This window comes from Rhineura floridana, chromosome 8 (genome assembly GCF_030035675.1).
Source record: "Rhineura floridana isolate rRhiFlo1 chromosome 8, rRhiFlo1.hap2, whole genome shotgun sequence".
In the NCBI taxonomy this organism is placed as follows: domain Eukaryota; kingdom Metazoa; phylum Chordata; class Lepidosauria; order Squamata; family Rhineuridae; genus Rhineura; species Rhineura floridana.
Genome location: NC_084487.1, coordinates 24,273,881 through 24,291,074, shown reverse-complemented (window position 1 = coordinate 24,291,074; position 17,194 = coordinate 24,273,881). Strand labels below are relative to the sequence as shown.

At 40.8% G+C, this 17,194-nt stretch overlaps 1 protein-coding gene across 1 annotated transcript in view; it reads left to right on the top strand.

Annotated features, from left to right (window-relative positions):
* Positions 1-17,194, top strand: part of CACNA1C (calcium voltage-gated channel subunit alpha1 C) — a 722,305-nt gene that overhangs the window by 370,547 nt on the left and 334,564 nt on the right. Inside the window, exon 4 of the mRNA XM_061638625.1 lies at positions 16,401-16,540. Within this exon, the coding sequence (XP_061494609.1) occupies positions 16,401-16,540 (140 nt within the window). The remainder of the gene's footprint in view (positions 1-16,400; positions 16,541-17,194) is intronic.

Here is a 17,194-nt window from a genome sequence, read left to right as displayed (position 1 = left end):
TCGGAAGCAAAGACTCCCCCTTGGAGAACTAAGGACAAGGGACCCCAGGGGGACAAGTCTTTGACAGTAAGGTCCTCAGACCATTGTGTAATAGATGGTGAGACCACTATATTCTCTCTGATAACACATTTAACATCACATTTAGGATGGTGTTAAATGTATGTGCACCCACTGTGCCACTATTTTGCATCTGGCTCCAGTTATTTATCTAAAAATAAACCCAAAGTAGATCCCGCAACCGTGAACTCTGCCTGCTCCTGGACTAGATAATGGGGTTGGATGTCCTCCTCCCCCACCCAAAAAAGCTGGTAGACTGCTCTGTGGCTTGCTCATGGCAATAGCAACATATGACAGAACTGAAACCTTCATATATCTTTATATTACCACCTCTACCCTTACCTCTATCATTTCCCTTGCTTCCTCTTCCCCAGAGCATCCTGGGAAGTGTAGTCATGAGTGCCAGAATACAGGAACTCCATAAGGAGACATTTCTGAACAAGAGTTATAAACTGCAGCTGTTAGGACATCACAACTGCCTTCAGGGCAGTGTGTAGGAAAGATACATTTGCATCAGGCTCTGTTTTTCAGGGGTCTCTGGCTTGTTTTCTTTTTCATATAGTCAGATATACTAAAACAGAACATCTATCACTGACGATGGTATCCTTCTGGGCTGACTTGGTGAGATGGGTATTGGAGGCACTGTTTTTCAGAGAATAGCTTTGGCTGATTGTATTTCGGCCCCTGGCAGTTGTGCTGTGGGGTGCTGCAGGGTACCATCTTGTTCCCCACGCTGTTTAACATCTATATGAAGCCCTTGCGAGCTTTAAAGTCTGTTTTTATGATGTTTTGAAGTGTTTTTAGTGCTTTTGTTTGCCGTCCTGGGCTCCTGCTGGGAGGAAGGGCAGGATACAAACAAACAAATCACTTTCCCAACTGCAAGAAGCACTGTAACCCTCCTTTCAATTGCCCAAACCTAAATTTCTGGTATGTACTTGACTCCCTCCTGCAAAATACTGCCAGCCTGGAGGCAAACTCACAAAAAGAGTTAGGAAAGGGCAATCTGGCACAAAAATAGTAGTTTTTCAGCATTATACCTATTATTTTGCCAAAGTATGGCCTCATTGGGGAGGGAAACCCTCTCAGTCACCTTCCTTAAGAAGAGGATATAGGCGACCGGGTGGTAATTGTCACAAACCAATGAGTCCAGGGTGCGCTTTTTCAGGAGCGGTCAGCTTGCATCTCATGACTGAGTTTAGCTTAGAAACAGAAGTCTCGAAAATGGGGTCTAATCCCAACAGTCTGCTGGGACTGGAACAGAGTAAACTGTGTCTGAGAGAGACTCTAAGCATGGAATATTGTGTGCTGGCAAAGACAGAGAGTGATCCATTTTAAATTCACTTGTTCAACATTTTTCTTGGACATTTGTTTTTCTTAATATTATTTGTTATTTAGTTTAATTTTTGTAAATTGTATTGCTTTTATTGATGTATTTTTATACTTGTGTTTATTTTTCTTTGTAAGCTGCCTTGAGGGCCTTTGCCCAAAAGGCGGAGTATTATTACTACTACTACTACTACTACTACTACTACTACTAATAATAATAATAATAATAATAATGCACACCAAATCGGCATCTTCATTCAAGATCAAATCAAGGATGTGTGTGGTCTTATTGTGTACCAATCTGATGTTAAACAACAACACATACAGGCCAGTGGGCACAGCAGATGAGCGACGAGGAACCCATCCATGAGAGGAGTGGGAGCAAGGAACAAGGCGTAGATAGCCTTGCCCTCGTCTTCTATAGTAGTTCACCACCTCCCCATGGCTGTACTTCCTTCTACCCGTGATCACTGAAATTAGGGTGGCATCACCCATGTTCCTCCTTACAAAGACTCCTCCTAAACACCTGATATGGACCCAACAAGAGCCCACCAACAAAACCTGCTTGAACCAGTTATCCCAGTAGGCTTCTGAGACAATCGGGAACAGTCAGACCCACTCAATATATTTCACACAGAGCACATCTACTCCCTCCGTCTCACACCCAGGGAGGGTTAGTCTTCTGCCAGTTGCAGACCCTCACTCTGAAGGCATCTGATGACTTTCTGCTATCATTCAGTTCACTGCACAGGCTCTTACCCTGCGCAGGAACTACACATGCGCCATATGCACTCCCCACTACCAATCTCTAGATTGGTTAAAAAAAAAAAGAAATAGAAGGGGGTAGTGCCCTCGCCCTAGGGACTCCCCAAGGGGTGACCCTGCTGGCTTCAGACCCACCACCCAAGGGCAATCGGTCTTTTATGTCCCCTGACCCAGCCAGGAGCTGATGCAAGAGGCCGCAAGATTAACTGCAGCGTCTCTCTGGAGCCAGGACCAGGCAGCGGGTCCCAATCCTTGCAGCACTTACCAGGGACTTCAGCTGTCTCAAGAGACAACAATGCAGAGTAGCGAGCAAGCAAGCACCCAGATGCTCAGATACTGACTCCCAGGGCAGGTCTTCTCCAGTCCCCCAGTGCTGCAGCTGTTCCCTCATGATGGGGAAATGCACTGAAACGTAACATGGGAAACGCATTGAAAAGTATGTTATGAACAAATGATTAATGGGAAGATGTATAACCACCACACAAAGAAATCAGAATGGATTCAGGATGAATGCCTATTGTTGTATAACCTCCTGACAAACATCAGAAGAAATGCTCAATAAAGACCAGAGATAGTCTAACTTCTGCATAAGCTTTGTGCAATGCTCAATGAACAGATTTTCTGGAGGATTCCTTAGATGAATTAGATTATTTCCCCCTTCCCAATGGTTCAAAGGCCTCTTCTTGACAGAAGGAAAATTCTCCATTTTACTGAAATTCCTGTTTTTTTAAAAAAGGAAAACATGCTGAATTCTCTCTAAAGTTTTTTTTTTTTAATTAAAAGTCTGCTTTATGCTGGTGTATGTGCAAATGAAAATGTCTCCTTAGCAACAAAGTATGTTTTGGAAGTAATCCAATATCAACCAATCTGTCTCAACATCTGGTTTATAGAGTTTATCCTATAAGTATGCACTTCTGGCTCTATAGTGCTAAAGTTCAATGTTATTAATGCTTACTGCAGCCTTGGGTTAACATATTCACACAATAAGGATATCCATGTCATGGATTTGTTGATAACCTATAATCCAGAAACAGTGTTCCACTTACATTTTTTCCCTAGGCTCCTCTATCGCAGTTTCCTGCATTTATAAACTATTCTCTCTGAGGAGCAAACTCTAAACTCTCTGCTGTTCATTTTCTTTTTTAAAAAATTGGGTAGCTGCTAATACAAGTTGCTGATGGATTGACTAACTGAATTGATTATTTGCAATTTTTCCTTTGGGCATTTTGCGAAGTGCTGGTGAAGAGCACAGATATTTGGATGAACTGGAGCTTGAATCCTGTTTGGAGTACATGAGTCAGCTTTCAGGTTATTCATTAAAATATTTTGAAAACCCTCAGAGAACAAAGATTAGCAAATATATTTCATTAATTAGTATACTCCTGAGCAAGAGTCATACACGTAGGAAGCTGTCTTTTACTGAGTCAGATCATTGGTCCATCCATCTAGCTCTCAACAATGACTGGCAGCAGCACACCAGGATTCCAGTTAGGGACTCTCTCCCAGCCTTACCTGGAAATGCTGGGGATTGAACCTGGGACCTTCTGCATGCAAGGCAGAAGCTATACCACTGAGCCACATCCCTTCCCCATGTTAACCAGACTAAATTAAAATCAAACAAAAATTGAAACAGCTTTCATAACTGTGTTTCGAGGTTAATCCTATCAGTAAAAACTTCTAAATTCAGTGGTTTTTTCAGGAAAATATCCAGTTTCTCAGATTAGATCAGCAGTTTTTGCAAGAACAGCTAGAATAATCTCTCTTCTGTATCTGGTGAAGCAGACTCTAGTCCATGAAAGTTTAGGTCATGATACATCTGTTAGTCCAGTGAGTCCCAACCTGTGGGCTGTGACCCCCAGGGGGGCCGTGAAGAAATCCAAAGGGGATGTGAACAGTAAAGAAATTATTTATTTATTTATTTTAAAAAGTGTTGACTCCCTGGACCCTTGTCTGCTTCCCACTGCCACTGCAGATGACACCTCCCCCAACAGGAGAGGAGGACTTTTGCTGAAGCGCCAGAGCATCTTTCAGGAGCACCAAGGGCAGGTATCTGCCTATAAAATATATGGCAGATGCCAAAGGAGGCTGAGGGTGGAGATACCAGGAAGATCAGGGGATTACTATCACCAACTCCCGTCTCCTTGCACTGCCGCTTTCTTGTGAAGCAAAAAGAAGCAAGGCTGCAAGGAAAGGCTGCTTTTCCCCTTCCTTCCTGGCAGCCAGCCTGCTTCCCCAGGAGGAGGGGTCATGACATTTTTTGAGCTTATAAAGGTTGGGAACCACTGTGTTAGACTAAGGCCCTACAATATTTTGTCTGCTTTTTGTAGCCTTCAACTTAAGCAAACAATGATCATAACAGACATTAGACCTTGTGTGCAGGAGCCTCCTGTAAGACTAGAAATTTGTATCTTTAGGTCATGCGTCACAGACCTTTAATATCAATGTAGTATAAATAAATAACAAAGGGTATGTCTCTGTATCTATAATCCTATATATATCCCTTAATTCAATATCTAAGAGAGGAAAAACTCAATTTTCATGCCATGTTTTGCTGGTAGGTACCTGCTGATTTTAGCCTATCTGGTTTAGATTACCACTTGGAAAATGCACGGGGAATGGGATTAGCAAAAATGCGATTAGATGGCTGTACATTTTTATGTTCTAGCTCTTTAAAAAGAAAGAAAGACTTCATGGAGGAGAATTATAGGGTCACACTGATAAGGCTGTGAGTAGTTCTTGCAGTAAAGCAGAATCAAGACCATGGCTGTCAATGGCTATTAACCATGATGACCAGTGTTCTACCTCCACTGCTGGAGACAATATGCTTCTGAATACCACTTGCTGGAAAATGCAAGAGTGGAGAGTGCTACTGCACTCAGGTATCACTTGAGAGCTTCCCATAGGCGTCTGTTTGGCCACTGTGAGAACAGGATGCTGGACTAGATAGGCCATCTATCAGAGAGGTTAATCTAAAAACATTTCATAGGTAGTATAGAACACCTGTACAAATGTCATGCATATAATAATTAAATACACCTAGTGTGGCTGTATGGACATAGGGATGTACCTTCATCTCTGGTGGTCATGTCCGAAAGTGAACAGATTTTGGAAAGACATACATCAAAATATTATTAATATTACTAGAGAGTAATATATTAATATATTATTAATATTACTAGAGAGAATGTGGAATTAACATCAAGTTTATTTTTATTGCCATTATACAAGGGGCCTAATTTTGATTTAAGATTTAAATAGTTAATTTCAGTGTTATTAATCGCAGCAAGACAAACAATAACACAGTGTTGGAAGAAATTGGATGGGCTGGATATCTCGGCCTGGTTTAAAAATACTTGGAATATGGCAGAAAAAATAGCATATAATCACATATAATTTACATCTCCTAAATGGAAGAACTAGTCCGCAGTCCTTTAATACCACCTGGTGGAAATTTATGGATTATACTATTGGATATGATATGTACTGTATGACCAAACTGCCAAGTGTAGCTAAAGGGATCTATCTATCTATCTATCTATCTCTATCTATCTATCTATGGAAATGGAAGGACTGCCTTCAAGTCGATTCTGACTTATGGCAACCCTATGAATAGGGTTTTCATGGTAAGCGGTATTCAAAAGTGGTTTACCATTGCCTTCCTCTGACTATAATTATATAGATATATATAAACAGACAATTTTGAAACTTCACCCAAGCTGATCCCTGTAAGGATTCCATTAATCACCTAAAATATATATACATGTAATTGTGATTAACAAAACAGAGGTTTTACTACCACGTTTAGGCTTCCGTCTTCATCAGCTGCTAACATGCAAATGCTGTTACCAAGGTGGCAGTTACAGAGCTCTGAGGATGGAATTCTTAGAGAGAGGGCTTTTTCAGTTGTGGCCCCCACCCTGTGGAACTCCCTCCCAAATGATCTCCGCCATGCCCCTTCCATGATGAGTTTCCGCCAGGGGTTGGCTAGATTTTATCTTCATTGTTTTTAGATTTTTAATGTCTAGGTATTGTATGCCTATTTTGTACGTCGCCCAGAGTGGCTGGTCAGCCAGCCAGATGGGCGACTAATAAATTCAATAAATAATAATAATAAATAATAGAAGGGCTTCATTTACAGAAGCTAAATAATGTTTGTACTGTCCTCCAGGTTCAGGCAATGTGGTGCCAATGTGTCTAGTGAGTATATCCAAAAGTTCTCCTTCTTAGTTAATGCTGCTGGATCTGTTGGCATCTCTATAGCTGTTATAGAAAAGTCCAACAGGCTCTCAGAACATATTGCATCAAACAGCAGGTCCTACAATATAATTTATGTCATCGAATGCAAAAAAACAGGATCTCATATCCAATACATAGGAAAAAACTACAACTGACCTAAGGTACTGTAAACCGCCCAGAGAGCTTCGGCTATGAGGAGGTATATAAATACAATAAATAAAAATAAATAAATAAAAACTGACCTATGCACATGCTTTGGCAATCTTGACAAAAAAACCAGTTGCAAAACATTTCAACACTGGGGGCCACAGCCTGTTGTACTTTTCCAGGGCTGGGAAAGTACCCAGCCTGAAACCCTGAAGAGCTGCTGCCAGCAGTGTAGACAATACTGAGCTAGATGGACCAAGGCAGCTTCCTATGTTCCTAGTATAAGGCAGCTTCTTATGTTTCTAAGATTCTTCATCTTGCAATAATCCTTGGAAATGCTTCAAAGGTTATATAATTATAGCATTACAACTACAGAGACCTACGTACAAACATTTGGAATTTTTTGAGGGCCAGTATTTATTAATTATGGACAGATAGGTATATTAATGTAATTGGGTGGACAATTTGGATAGCCTCAGGCCTTTTCTGGAACATAACAAGAATTTTGTTAGCTTGTATTGTGCTGCTAAGAAAGAGTGTTAATCTTAGACATGCAGCATAAGATGAGGTAATGGCTTCTTGTTCTTATATATTTCAGCTAAGGAAAGTAGCGCTGTATGTCTACAGAAGGGCACTCAGGCATGGTTAAGTGTAGAATTATTGCCTGGAACACAGATGCGTAATATGGCAGCTTCTCCACTGGGCAAGCAGAGCATCTGACTGAGCCAAAGGTTTACTCTTTAATTGTGTGTTTCTAACTATAGAGCCTAAATTGAAAGATGTGAATTTTAAAAATTAATTCTGTTATTAGATCAATCTGTTGGGCTGTTCTCATCTCTTTCTCTCTCTTACACACACACTTTGCTTCCTCTTTCTCACACTTTTACCATTGCATGAGTTGTCAAATGGTATTCTGTGGATCCCTGGAGTTGGCCCTAACCTTATGAGGGTTTCTTCAGTTAAACAATTACTACTAGTGAACTAGCTTCTCTGAAATACTCTTGCTTATCATTACTAAGTATCCCTGGCAATATACAGCCACAAGAAAGTGTTGTATGTATCCACAGGGAAGTGTTGTTGTGCTCTATTACACACTCAGTTCCGCAAAGTGATATTGAGGCCTGCTGGTCTGGCCAGCATCCCAGCACCCTATATGAACGTGTGCACCATAGAATGCTCCCTGGGATCCTTGACATGAGAGAGAAAGCCTCCTCTTTCACTCAAACAACTCAGGAGGTGAAATTAGCAAAATATCTATGATAAATGCATGGATCTTTCTTTTATTTATTAAACAAATTTATAAACCACTTCACAGCATAAAGCCATTGAAGTGGTATACAAGTTAAAAAGAATAAAACACAAGCTCTAAAAACAATAAAATCAATTCAACAAACTCTACAAACAAAACCATCCATGCAGACTTAAAAAGAACAAAACAATTGCATAAAATATGAAACGGATAATTCCATAAATGACTGGATTACACCTCAGGGAAAGCCTTCCTAAACAAAACTGTCTTCAGTAGATTCTGGAACATCTTCATGCTAGGTGCCTATAATTGATTCCAGACAGCGGGAGCTACACCATCGGTATAGGCTCAAGACACCTTGGGGGCACATGGTACATTCAGAGGTGCCCCATCTGAGGAGCATACTTGCCAGATAGCAGTAGTGTAGTGGCAAATTCAGAAGTGCGGGGTTCCTTCATGTTGATCACAGCCATGCCCCCTCCCACTTTTTTTGCTGTGGGGTTAAGAATGAGATCCTTGTTAATGCCTAGGAACCAATAAGCATGAAAGAGGGGTGCTAGCACTGAAAAGAGTCTTCTCAGTGGTTGACTCCCCACCTTTCACTCTGATTGGCTCCAATCAGCAGGAAAGTATAAGGAAGCATGTTAGAAGATTCTTCTCAGTGACTAATACACTCCTCTTTCATGCTGATTGGCTTGTACGATGCTGGAGACATAGGGACCCTGCTCCCCAAAAAGTAAAGGGTTTAAGACCCCTCGAGACCCTGCACAACTACACCTCTGCTGGGCAAGGATATAGTGGGCGAGGCAGTCTCTTAGATATCCTGGTCCCAAGTTGTACACACACAGCTGATACATATTATTTATATATTTATTTTTATTTATTTAACAAAATTTATATACTACTTGAAAGTAAAGACTTGCACACGGTTTACATTAAACATTATAAACATTAACATTATCAGTAAAACTGCTGAAAACAAGTAATTAAATTTTTAAAACAATTAAAATAGCTACTAACTAAAAAGATTAAAACAGATCAACATCTATGTGTCTGCATAGGCTTGCCTAAACAAAAAAGTTTTAAGTAGGCACCGAAAGGAACACAGCAAAGTGCCTGCCTGATGTTAATAGGCAGGGAGTTCCAAAGAGTAGGTGCTGCTACACTAAAACAACGATTTCTAACAGGTACAGAATGAGTATTGTGTGGCACCTGTAACGGTTGTTCCGCAGATCAAAGTTCTCGATTGGGCTCATATAGGGTAAGGCAGTTTCGCAAGTAAACTGGTCCTGAGCTGTAAAGGGCTTTATGTACCAGTAGTAACACCTTGAACTTGACCTGGTAACAAATTGGCAACCTGTGCAGACAGGGCCAGCCCCAGGCATGCCGGGGCCCTTGGGCACCAGCCTGCCCCGGGCCCCGGCACTCCCCTTCTGCGACTCGTGGCAGGATTGGTACAGCAGATTGCAGGGCAGGAGATCCCAAACCGCCCCCCCCATTCCCCTGCTACACACACACATTGCTTCCATCAACCAATATGGCAGCAGAGGCTTCAGCCCCTTAGGGAAACCTTGTCCACCATCTTGATTGATGGCAAACCTGTACGTGCAGTGTGCGCAGCCACCAAAAACAGCAGAGAGAAAGGTAAGTGAAGTGGGGGGATGGATGGACTATTTGTCTTATTCATAACCTGTTTTGAAAATCTTCCCAATATGAAGCTTTTCTGGGAGTAAAGTTGTAATGCTAATTCCACATACCTGGGAGTTAACCCCATTGAATTCAGTAGGACTTACTTTTGAGTGGACGTGGTTAGGATTGTGCTGAAAATCAGTGGGACTTTTGAGTGAACATAGAAAAAGATTGTGTTGTAAAACTTTCTCTCCCCCTCTGATCCTTTTTGTTTCTTTCAAGCAGTTAGGCAGGGCTTACTTACGTGACACTGTTTTTATTTGGCAGGAAACGAATACTTTCTTTTTTTTAATGTTCTGCAATGACCAACTGGTTTTGACAATAAACTATTATATGGGGTGTATGTATTTTTACATCTCCAGTGTGTGTGTACATGGAATATTTCCAACAACCCTGTGAGGTAGGGTTGGAAACCAAGGCAACTCACAACAGGAAATAAAGCCATTTAAAATCCAATAACTATAAAACAAGTATAAAACAGTTGCAAAACAGCTTAAAGTGGCATGATTTGAATTTTGGATTGAGTGAGTGAAGTTCCTTATCAGTGAATTGCAGTCCTGTGCATGCTTGCCTGTCTGAGTAAGCCCCATTGAATACATTGGGACTTGCTTCTGAGTAAACATGCATAGGATTGCATTACAATTACTACAGGTTGTGTAAATAATAAACATCTTTGATATTCATGCTTATATAAATATTTCTTCATACTATGTCTTGGTATTTATCTGATCTTGCACTATGGTTGTAAATTATTATTTACAAATGATTATTTCCTCTACATTTTAAGTGTGCCCTTCTTCCTTGGGGTGGTCATGTTCCCCTTCTGTTATTTCACCCTGAGGGGCACATTAGATTGAGAGATGGCGCATAGTCCATGGTCACCCAGTAAACTTTGTACAGTAGGGGCCCACTCATACGGCAGGTTAGGTTCCAGACTCCTGCCAGAAAGTGAAAACCACTGAAAAGCAGATCAGCTGTGGCGCAGGGGTCTGGAACCTAACCTGCTGATCGCACCAGAGGAGAAGATCAGATCTTCCCCTCCTCGGGCGCGATCAGCTTGGGCGGGAGTCTGGTCACGCCAGAAGGGGAGAAGATCGCCTGTAGCATGCTACAGCTGATCTTTCCCTCCTTGGGCGCAATCATCTGGAATGCGCGAGTCTGACTGCCCTGAGGAGGATAAGATCAGCTGTAGCACACGACAGCTGATCTTCCCCTCCTCCAGCGCGATCAGCTGGAGTGCGGGGAGCTCCAGCCTCCCCTCCAGCTGATCACCCTCTGGTGCTGTATCTTTAAAAATTGTGCAGGGGGGAGGGAGAATTCCACCTTGCGGTTTTTCCTGTTACAGGGTTGCAAGAACACCTGCACTTGGCTGACTTTCTCTTCTAAAGATACAGGATCAGTCTCAGGCCTGAACCTGGCAACCCTAGCTGGACCCTATACATTTACATATGGCAGTCAGGTTAGAAGTGGACACACAGAATAGAGCAGCTAGAGTGGAACCATGATGAACCAAGATGGAGGACAATTTTGTGCTATGTGTGTCATTTTTGGTTGAAGGCTGCTTGTAGTTCTGTACTGAGCTAGATGGTACCAAATGGCCTGACTCGGTATAAAAGAGGAAAGAGACCCAAGGGCACAGTGGCCCCAACATTTATGTATGTATTTTATTTACAACATTTATATACTGCTTTGTCATAAAAAAAAACTCAAAGCAGTTTATAGAAGGAATTATAACAATAAAATTATTGGCAAAAACAGTTAAAGACAGGTATTTAAAAACATTCAAAATAACAAAACCAACAATGAGTTAAAAACAGATTAAAAACATAATAGCTTCTACATGCCTGGGTAGGCTTGCCTAAACAAAAGTGTAAGTGCCAAAATGAGTACAATGAAGGTGCCTGCCTAATGGAAATAGGCAGGGAGTTCCAAAGCATGCCTTGTTGGCCTGGTAACAAATCGGCAACCAGTGTAGATTTCAGGTATTATGTGCTGATAGGGTCTCACTCATGTCAGCAATCATGCTGCAGCATTCTGCACTAACCGCAGCCCCCAGGTCAGGTGGTGCTTCATGGGGGTTTCCTTGAACTTGGCTGACTGGCTGCCAGGGTTTTTTTAGTTAGGAACCTTGACAGGTTGTGGGATGCTGAGTTTTCTGTCTTACTCATAGGAATCTTGTTGTGGTTGGTATGATATTGCATTTAGGAAATCACTGTCTTTTGTTTTTCTTTTTCTATTTACATTTCATTTACCTCTGACTTTACTCCCTTACATCCATAGAAGCAACAACAGTGATTCCATGTGGTCAGCTCAACCCCCTTAAACCCACTGATGATGCAACTTGTTATTTGCATTATGGTTTGTTTCTTGCCCAATAGTGGTAAAACAGAATTCACATACTGGGAAGTGTGGCTTCAGTTGCTATTGTTCTCAGTCTACTGCCTCTGAAGGTCGAACAAACCATGTGTGTTTTCTCTCTGTTAATTATTACTCACTGGAATTGGGTTGGCTGTCAATGTAAGTTTATAGCAGCCCACACAGAAGGCAGGAAAGGGTAGAGAATCTTCTTAACTCTTACTCATTTCTCAAACCTCTCTCTGCAGTGAAGGGTCAAGTTTGTAAAGAAGTTTGGAGCAGCCACGTTAAAAGGCAGGCAGGGCATTCCAGGCAGGGGGTTGCCAACCTTGCTTTGATATGAATATCGTTGCAGAGGATCCCCAGTCAAGCCTTACTAACAGCACAATCCTAACTATATCTACTCAGAAGTAAGTCCTGTTGAGTTCTATGGAGCCTAGTCCCTTAGTAAGTGTGTTTATAATTGCAGCCTTCAGGGGCATCCATCTTTACTCATGAATGCTCCCTGCTAACATCTCCACAACACTAGGCTTTCTTCCTACAGTGGCCTTCTGGTGACTGGCCTGGCCTGAGGGCACTTAAACCCTTCTTGCTAGAATCAAGTAGGCTAGATTAAATGTTCCCTACCCAGGCTCTCTAAATAGGTAAGAAGGAATGATCCTGTCACTTCAGCTAGACCTGGAAACACCTTTATTTATTTATTTATTTATTTATTTAGTCCATTTATATACTGCTTATATTTAAATAAAACTCTAAACGGTGTACAAGAAGTTCAACATCTTAAAGCAACAACTACAAAAACAATAAAATACAGTTAACTGAACAGAACATCCTCTTTAGTATCAACGTAATATAAACATTGCATATAAAATTAAGTACAAGAAATACAAGAAAAAAATCATAATATACATAATTGACTAAACAGAATGTTCCCTATGTTTCAAGGAAAAACAAACTTTTAAAACAAGCTTATTTTAAAACATAATAGATTAAACAAATAAGATTTCTTAATCTCAGCATAATAAAAAAAGCAAAACAATTAAAAATTTAGCTAAGATTTCTATCTTAATTTCCAACCAGAGTAATTTGTTTGTTTGTGGTATGCCCCAAGCAACTGTGGTTGATGCTTACTGTATCATGCTTAATGACATCACTAGTACATCATCCTATGACATTACTAGGACACACCCATATGATATCAATAGGACACATCCATATGGCATCACTAGGGCCCACCCCTGAAATCTCAGGGTTTGGGATGCTCCTGACCTGGCAACCCTAATAACTCTCATCAGCCCTAGCAAGCCTGGACAATAGAATCATTGAACAGAATCACAGAATAGAAGAGTTGGAAGGGGCCTAAAAGATCATCAAATCCAACTCCAATCCAGGAAGCCAAGTTAAATCCAATGGCCAGGGATGATGGGAGTTGTAGTTCAGTAACCTCTGGAGGGCCAAAGGTTACCCACACCTGGTATAATGTATTTATATTTATGGTTTAAATGTGTTGTAAGTTGTTTGGAGACTTTGGGTAACAAGTGGCTAACAACAACTCCCTGTGGTGTTGATCTGAGCATGCTGGTATGTGGCAAAATGTACAGTACAGTAACTAAACTGTAAATGTGTAATTTGGAGTCGGTATTGTTATATATATGTGGATGTATTATAAAGTTATATATGTTTTATCATTTACATTTTATTGATAATATAATATTTATTGTTGGTTATGAGGTAACTTGAAATCCTTCTCAGGATTGACAGAAGAGGTGGCCCTGCACTGAGTGAGGGAAACCCTGTTTAGAATCTTGGGAAGAAAGCAGGTGCTTAACAGTTAGGTGTGACAGTAAGGGGGTTATGAGGGAGAACAAAGGGAAGAGAGATTGGTCACTAGGGGTTTAGGTGGAAAATGCTTGTAGTGAGGACTACAGTAATAGTGTAACACACCCTGCAATAGTAGAACAGTTTGGGAAAAGAAAATAAGATATATTTTAACTTGCTATTTGAAAGCATCAGGTATTTTGCATACCTAATGCTCACAGTCTGCACAGACTCTACTGATCTCCACATGGCTCATTGCTAGTGCAATTATTTTCATCATCATCATTTATCACCCACCCTTCATCCAAAGGTGCCAGGGCGAGTGACAACAGTTTTCAAATATGACATTAAAAACAATTTAAGAACAACTGAAAATCCAAAAATATGGTGGATCCTAAGATACATGTCTCAGGTGTCAAGGACCAGGGACAGAGGTGAATCTTCAGCATTTGCCTGAAACTGTACAGCAAAGTTGCCAGCCACACCTTGGTGAAGAGGGAGTTCCATAACTTATGGGCCACCAGAGGTGGGGCATAGTTGTCTGGGGTCCCAGGGGATCTTAGACCCTGCTGCCACTTCTTCCACTAGACTAGCAGAAACTTGCTCATAATATGGGTTTCCAGAGATGAAAGCTCTTCTTTTCAGACTAGGAATGTATTGGCTGTGTATGTTTCATACAAGAATTTAAAGCCTCTTCTTCAATCTTTTGAAAACTCAGTTTAAATTTTGATAACTAGGAAATTTGGTATGAAAACTATAGATGTATTTTGAGGAAAGAATTTATCATGTGTGCATACACAGAGAGTATATGCTCATCCTCTGCACCAGCTCATTCTCTCTTCTTCTATCTTCTTTGAAAATAAAACAGGAAGCAGGTGAAATCTGCACTTCATCGTATGCCCTGTCACAGTCTGCCTTGATCACCCCACTGGCGCCGCCGTATTAGCGGAATGCCTACAAGCTGGGTGCCGACAAGCGGGGCCCTACTGTATGCCATTTTTGCAAGTAATTAAAAAAAACCCTGCATATACATGTTATGCCTACCAAGATCCTGCTGTGATCTTCTGTTGTCGTGCAATCCTATGCATGTTTACTCAGAAGCAAGTCCAAATCCTGTATAAAGTACTCTTTATACTGCTGAAAGCTATATATTTACTGAATTCCTGATGTGAGGCAAGCAGGAAAAGGAAACTGTTCTCAGAACTTGAAATGGTGTTTAGGAATTGCCTGAACAATTGTTGCCTGGGAATCAACAAATCTTGTCAATCACAACTCTGACTTCACTTATTGGCTAAAAACCTGAAAGGGCAGGGATTAGAGCAGCTGGTACTAACAGAAGTTGCAGGGGGGGGAGCTGACATTTTGGTTTATATCTTTTGAACCAGACCACCTAGAAACTTAATTTTTGTAAAATGAAAATTAAGAGTCCAGAGATTAAGGTGACACCCAGAGACCCAGAGAGGACCCCCAAAAACTGGAGACCTGACAACCCTAAGAATTATAGGTCAGCAACATCTGGAGGGCCAAATGTTCTCCATGCCTGCATTATACTATAAAAGCAGGACAAAACAAACCCCATAATAGCCATAGGAAGCTTTGGCAGCACACTAGTATCAAAGCAATATCTGTTCCATGTTCTCTTACAATTTGAAGTTTGGCAGGGCCTTTTTTAAAAAATAAACATGGCATCATTGTTATTTACTCTGCTTTTTAGAAAGGTCTGCCTGGCTTCTTCATTGTTTAGCCTTTGCTGGTTTATGAAACATGGTTTTTAGGAAGGCTTTTGGGGAGATGACAATTTGATTATTAGTGGGGACTGCTGTTGTTTTTTCCTTGCACCTATGTATTATGTAGCTCAGTATTACTGTCACCATCATTACAGGTGGAGGTGCTCTAAGTGGGAGTGTCTTGTCTAAAACCACTAATGCATTAATAGCTGAAGTTGTTGAAAATGAGACTTCCTGGTTCACAAATCAAGTCCCTTAGTCACATCTCTACAGGAATACAATTATTGGAAATTGAAGGCAATCTTCAGAACCTCCAGAACATAGATTATAAGTATCAGGTTTATTGCTAGTTGGCTGCTTAAAAAATGCAAAGGGGATCCAATGAGATTTCTGTATGGATTCTGATTTTCATGTGTAAATATAATAATGGTTTGTGTTTGGTCTGTTTAATGATAAAAACAAATAAAACGAAGAGCCCTATTTAGCTAAAAACAAAATAGCTGTATGCCATATGTTAGTTGCTCAGTCCAATTTACAGTTGTTCTTCTTGTTTCAGCTTTTGGAATTAAAGTCCCGAGATAATGTTTTTCTGTGGTGATCACGATGTGTGTAACTTGTGACCATATGTAAAATGGGAGAAGTCAGAGTCCCCAAATTGGTCTGACCAGTTTTTACGGGACAGGAAAGTAGAATTTCAAAAACACCACAATGTTAAAAAAAAACATCCAGACTGGCCCATTGATTTGCAAAGTCTGGCACTATATTGACTAAGATGCTGCTTCATTGTCACTAGACCCAGACTTATAGTGTTACTAATAGTCTATGTGGGGGGGGGAACAGTACAGAGGAGGATCCAGAGTAGAAACTAGTGGGTTTGGGATCACATGATATAGTTGTCCTGTGAAGAAAGGTGGTGATCCTCATCTTGGTTTCTGCTCCATTCCCATATGATGAGATGGTATATTATTGCAATATTCACACTACATAGAGTTAACATCACTATTTCTTGTTTTCTTTTGTCTTCTCTGCAGGAACGAGTGGAATATCTCTTTCTCATAATTTTTACAGTGGAAGCATTTTTAAAAGTAATAGCATATGGACTTCTCTTTCACCCTAATGCTTACCTCCGCAATGGCTGGAATTTACTAGATTTTATAATTGTGGTAGTAGGGTGAGTATCCATGTTTTCTGTGCATGTTTCCTCTATTTCAATACAAAACACCCATTTACAGGAACTAGAAATTTTGTCTGTATGATGAGATCAAAGATATCTTACCTTTTCTAGCAAGGCTGCCTACTATGTCTTTAACAGGTGCCATACATACAGAAATGTAGCAGATGAAGCTTTTGCAACTCAGAGATTGTTGTGGTGGCTTTTAGAATGCTTGTGGCATCAAAGTACCATATGTATCATCAACATTACAGATAAACTTGTTGTTGGGTGACATCAGACCCGCTTTAGGGCTAAAGTTCACATGACATGAAAGATGAATGACTGGATTTCCCTAACATCTTTTTCTTTGCTTAAAACGAGCTGCTGGGGAGGGGTCATGCCGGAGAGGGGTTGATTGGCATCATGTTCCTGTGGAACAGTCATTTAAGCTTTTCCTCCAAAACTTTCCCCTGATTTATATTAAAACTTAGCTATCACTCATAGTTTGTTTGGAGAGAAGCAAACTGCATGTACGAGTTTGGATCACATGACAAGCCAAGGCTTTGGGCTTGTTGCTCCAGGCATGGTGTGACCAAGAGTGGGGGCTTTTGAGCAACATTCAGCAATATGCAGCTTATTCACATTAAACTTAGTTATAACAATGTTTTTAAG